The sequence below is a fragment of the Cajanus cajan genome, chromosome 4, assembly GCF_000230855.2.
Source record: "Cajanus cajan strain Asha chromosome 4, NIPB_CcT2T_4, whole genome shotgun sequence".
Classification (NCBI taxonomy): Eukaryota; Viridiplantae; Streptophyta; class Magnoliopsida; order Fabales; family Fabaceae; genus Cajanus; species Cajanus cajan.
In genome coordinates, this window is record NC_138520.1 from 30,544,559 (window position 1) to 30,550,539 (window position 5,981).

Consider the following 5,981-nt stretch of genomic DNA (forward strand, 5'->3'; position numbering starts at 1 on the left):
GATAAAATATAATTAATTTTTAATTAATTTAATAAAATAAAAACTTTAAAATATATATCTAAAATCTGTAACAATTTCTTAAATACAAATATTTAATTAATTAATTTTAATATATACTAAATTTAATATTAAAAAATTTATAAATATTTTAGTTATAATTTCTATTATCTTTTGATTTAATATTGGATTTCTTTTGATTATGAAAGATATTTACCTGGATTTGAGTTATGATTGTTATAATCTTTTGATTTAATATTGGATTTTATTTATTATAAAACATAATAAATAAAATCTAAAATCTAGAGCAATTTCTTTGATACAAATATGTAATTAATTTTAATATATGATAAATTTAATATCAGAATATTTATTATAATTTTAGTTATAATTTATATAATATTTTGATTTAATATTAAATTTCTTTTGATTATAATATTTTAATATATTTTATTTAAAATATCAGTTAACATATTTTATTATATTTTCATTTTAATTTTTTATAAAATAATTAGAATATTTAATTTAGCATTATGAAAAAAATAACCATTATAAGATTTAATTTATTTAATTTCATTATTTATTATAATACTTTTTGGATAATATTTTAATTTTTAATAGCCAAGAACGGGCCAATCTCAAACTGGATCAGGCCATTCTAGACTACTAAAATGGCTTATAAAGATTAGATTGGAACGGGTCGTTCCAACACATGATTATATGAGTAAAATGCGAAGCTAGAACGGGCCGTTTCGATTTGGGAACAAGCCATTCCAAATATGGCCGTTGCAGGTAAAATGTGATTTTAAAACGGGCCGTTCTAGTTTTGGAACAGGCCGTTTTGAATGTGAAATTTACGCATGACAAATGAGTCCATGACGGGTCGTTCCGGATTTGAAACGTTCCACTCTAGCTTCGCCTTCTGCTTATCCAGGTAAGGGGGCACTAGTAGAAAATAAGCATATTACGTCACCCCTTTTACGTCGGAAATACGAAAATCTGACGTAAAAAAAATGCGGTGGCATTTTTGTAATTTTTGCGAACTTTTTTACGTCGCACCAGGTAAGATCCGACGTAAAAAAGACGCAAATTTGAATAAGAGAGCGCGAGGCACACCGCGCGCATTCACTTTTCATCACTTTTCGTTTTTTTCTCTGTAAACCCTCTCCCTCTCCTTTGTTACTGAATCGTTTTTTTTGTTTTTTGCAGAGGGATGAACTCTTTGTTACTCATTTGCACATTGTTGCTGCTCCTCAGGTATGAAACAAGGTTTCGTTAGCACTTTTCTACTTAGCATTGCTACTCTGGCTATCTGTTTTATTCGACTTTTTGGTTTTTCTATTTGTATAGGTAGTGGGCATTTTTTTTTGTTGGTCTACGAAGCTGAATGGCTTGTTCTGCAAGCAGAACGACCCGTTCTCCAAGCAGAACGGGCCGTTCTGATTGCAGAACGGGCCATTATGCCTGCGTTCTTATGTTTTTTTTTTTGTTTTTTAACTACTTTTTTACGTCGGATTTCTTGATGTCTGACGTAAATTTACGTCGGGTTTGCAGGTCTGACGTAAAATTTACGTCTCCCGCTTCTACGTCGGTACGTTTTCTGACGTAAAAAGCCTAGAATATCCGACGTGGTACACCTCTTTTGTACTAGTGGGGGAGTGAGAAACATCGCTCGGGGTGTGGGAATAATTGTTGGATAGTATTGACCCCCAATTCCTTGCCTAATGTATGCCTCTAGGAACAGACAACATATGAACGTTTTCTGTTTTGCCTTCTGATTATTCTGTTGGGCTTCTTGTTGGATGTGATGTGTAGATATGTGGTTGATTTTGAGAATGATCATGTTTTGATATGTATTAAAGTGCTCTATGGGTTCGTACGAGAAACTTGTTTATGAGAAAGTGACAAAATAAGAATGTTTTGATCATGTTTACGGGAAACCTGTTTGATGATAACGAGGAAAAACATATTTTTATCACGTTAATTAAAAAATACTCGTAGTAATATATTTGAAAATAAATTTCTTAATTTTTTTAAAAAGTTAAATATATTAATATCATTAATATATAATAGACTTTTATTAGGATAGACTAAATTTTTAAAAAGGTTAGACCTATAAAAAATTAATAATAAATAATAAATCAGATATGTATATTCCAAGTATGGATTAACTTATTTTCATCCCTAACATGATATAGATTCAAATATATAAAAAAAATGGTTTTAATTTAAAATAATTTTATTCATACAATATTATTTTAATTATAGTTTATAAATTTGCATAACATCATTAATAAAATATGTTTAAAATTGAAATGATATTTTTATTTAATTAGTATTTATTAAAATAATGAATGAAATTAAAGATTTTCATTAATTAGATAACCAGTTAAAAAAAATTACTTATTAATTTAAAATTCCATATAACACAGACTAAAATGACACACAATTCTAAAAAATAAATATATTTTTAAATTTTAATTTTCAAAAATAAACATTATAAAACACATTATTCTAATATAATTTTAAACATTAAAACAACCTTTTTTTAATGGAATTAATGTAATTTTTTTTATAATCATTTTTATTTAATATTTAATAAAATTTATTCATATTCTGCTTAATAATAAAGAGTATGTTAGAAACATTAACATTTTTCAACTTTCTTTATAATAAAAATATATATTTGTAATTTAGTGGTATAACTTAGAGAGAGAGTCATATGTTTAGTTTTTTACTGGAAGAAAAATTATTTCCACGTATTAGCCCTAAACAATCAAAATTATTACAGTACTAGAAGGGTAATGTACAATGTAAAACAAATAAATAAATAAATAAGGGGAAGAAATGGAGTGTAAAAACTAAAAACCCTACTCTTACATTTGTATTGTTGCAATGAAAAGGAAAACTCCTATATAAGCCAAAGCTGCCTATGTGGTTGTAACCCTAGTTGCTCTGAGCCACCTCTGGGCTCTACAACACTTCCCCTTTTTCTATCTCATTCTTTAAACCCTTTTCTTCATCACTCATTCGCCTCATCTCCAACCTCTTCACAGTAAGTCTTACTTCAGAATTCATCAAATTTCTAACTTTTTACATGGGTCTTCTTTGTTTTTCTTCGTTTTTTGTTCTCTTTCAGGACACCCATTTTATTTAGGGTTTCAGAAGTCACAGATTTTCAGGAGTTGCCACCATGTCGGACGATGAAAGGGAGGAGAAGGAGTTGGATCTCTCTTCTCATGAAGTTGTCACCAAATACAAGACTGCGGCTGAGATCGCTAACAATGTGTTTCTCACCCTCTTAATGTCTTTATTTTCTCAAGATTTTTTTTTTAATTTCGTATCTTGGATGAATTTTTTTTCTGGAATCTTGATGAAGTACACCTTTTTTTTATTTGCATTTTTGGTTTTATTGATGATTTCGTTTTTTTTTCACCTTTTATTGTTTGTCTGTTTATGATTTTGCAGAGGCCTTGAAGTTAGTTATTTCAGAATGTAAACCTAAGGCCAAAGCTGTGGACATTTGTGAGAAAGGGGATTCATATATTAGAGAGTAAGGTTTATTATTTATATATGAAGGAGCATTATTTGTGAATTGTGATACTTTTTTAACATACATGTTCATATATGCATACGGAATTGCTGTTTTGTTTATTTATTTATTTTTAATATTTTTGGATTATAGCTTATAGAGTTTGTTTTATGTGTGTGTATAGACATACTATAAATGTGTACAAGAACGTGAAGAGGAAGATTGAGAGAGGTGTTGCTTTCCTAACTTGCTTATCTGTAAACAATGTGGTCTGCCATTTCTCTCCACTAGCCAGTGACGAGACAGTGTTGGAAGAAGGTGATATATTGAAAATGTAAGATTTTTGAGCATGGTTTTTTTTTTCTCAGTAGGAATTTTGTTATGAGTGATTGGGGAATCAAATTTGTGTTTTTTGCTATTACTGGGAAGCTGATGGTAGTTTCTTTGGTTGTTTGCAGTGATTTGGCTTGTCATATAGATGGTTTCATCGCGGCTGTGGCTCACACTCATGTTCTTCAGGAAGGTCCTGTCACAGGAAGGGCAGCTGATGTTATTGCTGCTGCAAATACTGCTGCTGAGGTGGCCTTGAGGCTTGTTAGGCCGGGAAAAAAGGTAATCAATTTTAAGAATTTTTTCACCTGTATTTGAATTTTTGTATGATTTGATTTGGAATTTTCAACATGTTGCCTCTATTAATTGTATGTTTGGTAGATAGGTATAAGGTCATCACTATATAAGCAATCCAGCTTAGTAAAATTAGGTTGCTTCATGTGTATTGTTTGAAGGGGTTTCTTTCCCTAAATGTGTGCCTTGTGGATTTTGATCTCTAAATGATGAAAAGTATCATGGCTATGGATATACTCCAATGAAGCTTTATTGTCATAGTTACACTGATAGAGGTCATTCATTATTTTTCATGTGTTGTCTTGCCGATTAAGCACATCATTAATCTTGGGAACTCCTCTTGATGTCTGTATTGTTCTTTTATCTTCAATTTAAATGATATCATGCATTTTCATAAAAAGACTTGATATTTTTGTTTTGATTGAAATTGTTTCAATAATTTTTTGGCTGGATATCTCATGTTTCTATCCAGTGTTCCACTTTCTTCTAAAATTATCTTGATTTGGTTTATAGTATATTGCAAATTTAATCAGCTGATCTCTGTATGATGAAGACATTATAGGCTAAGGACATACTCCAATGAAGCCTTTTTCTGTCATAGTTACACTGACGGAGAACTATTTAGTTGTTTAACCTACATCACAAATGCTATTATGCACTGTCATTGAACACTTGGTTATTATGTTTGAAATATTACAAAAAAACTTATTAAGATCTACCCTATGTTTGTTTATATTGTGAATATGATGAATTGGCTCTATATGATGAAATATATCATAGGCTATGGATAAACTCCAATGATGCCTATTTCTGTCATAGTTACACTGAAAGAGAATCCTTCATCCTTGTTTATACAAATCTAACAAGGGGCCCCCATTTGCATAATAGATAGTGGTCTCCTAGGTGAGAAATACGTGCAATCAAGGTGGTCTCATTTAATATGTAATAGTTGTGACTGTCATACTCGTGAGATCCCATTGTTGTGGCTTTTTTGGAGGTTATATATTAAAGTATTAAGTTACCTTAATATGTCTGTAATACTTCCAACTCTTGATAGCTATAGCAGTGCGTATCTAGACTCTAATATATATAGCATATTTTAAAGCTATATTATAAGCAACTTTGCCGAGGTGATCAGTACTACATTGGTTCCCTCTTTTCCCTATTGCCGATATAAAATAATTGGCTGAAGTTAGTTTCGTGGTTGTATTGATTTATATAGTCAGTACACTTGTCTAGTATAGCCAACACAATACCATATTAAAACCATTACTTATTACTTATCACTTCTGTAATCCCTTGCAACTCTTGATAGCTTTACCAGTGTATATTTAAACTAAAATATATGTAGCATATGTTAAAGCTATAATATAGGCAACTTTGCCGAGGTGATCACTATACCACATTGGTTTCCTCTTTTCGCTGTTGCCGATACCAATTGGATGAAACTAGTTTCATGGTTGTACTGATTTATATAGTTCATACACTTGTCTAGTATAGCTGACATGGTACCATATTAATTATTTATCAATTTTGTAGGTAGAAAAGAGGAACATATATCTTATCAAACCATTGTTTTTTATTGTTATTTTATCATTTTTCATGTGGGATTGAATACAATAGCATTTATTAAACCTTTTGGGAAAGGAAAACCTTACTGCGGTGATTTTGTTATATTGATTTCTTCCTTTTCCTGTTGCCTAATTTAAAATAAGCTGGAAATAATCATATACATAGATGACCTTATTTTTAACAATTACTCATTTTCTAATCACTTATCTTTTTTCCACAGAACAAGGATGTAATTGAGGCAATTCAAAAGCTATAA

The 5,981-nt window shown here is 30.1% G+C and overlaps 1 protein-coding gene across 1 annotated transcript; it reads left to right on the forward strand.

The window, feature by feature from the left end:
• The first annotated feature begins 776 nt into the window (after positions 1 to 776).
• Positions 777 to 5,981, forward strand: LOC145957274 (ERBB-3 BINDING PROTEIN 1-like). Its single transcript, XM_083073499.1, has 5 exons — positions 777 to 789; positions 3,466 to 3,522; positions 3,683 to 3,863; positions 3,988 to 4,141; positions 5,946 to 5,981. The coding sequence occupies exons 1-5, from the start codon at positions 777 to 779 to the stop codon at positions 5,979 to 5,981; spliced, it is 441 nt and encodes a 146-aa protein (XP_082929625.1).

What these genes read in the sequence shown, in the direction of transcription:
- LOC145957274 (XM_083073499.1), top strand. An exon ending in GGCCAAAGCTGTGGACATTT is followed by an intron (nt 3,523 to 3,682) that starts GTGAGAAAGGGG and finishes TTTGGATTATAG; the next exon opens with CTTATAGAGTTTGTTTTATG. An exon ending in GAAGGTGATATATTGAAAAT is followed by an intron (nt 3,864 to 3,987) that starts GTAAGATTTTTG and finishes GGTTGTTTGCAG; the next exon opens with TGATTTGGCTTGTCATATAG.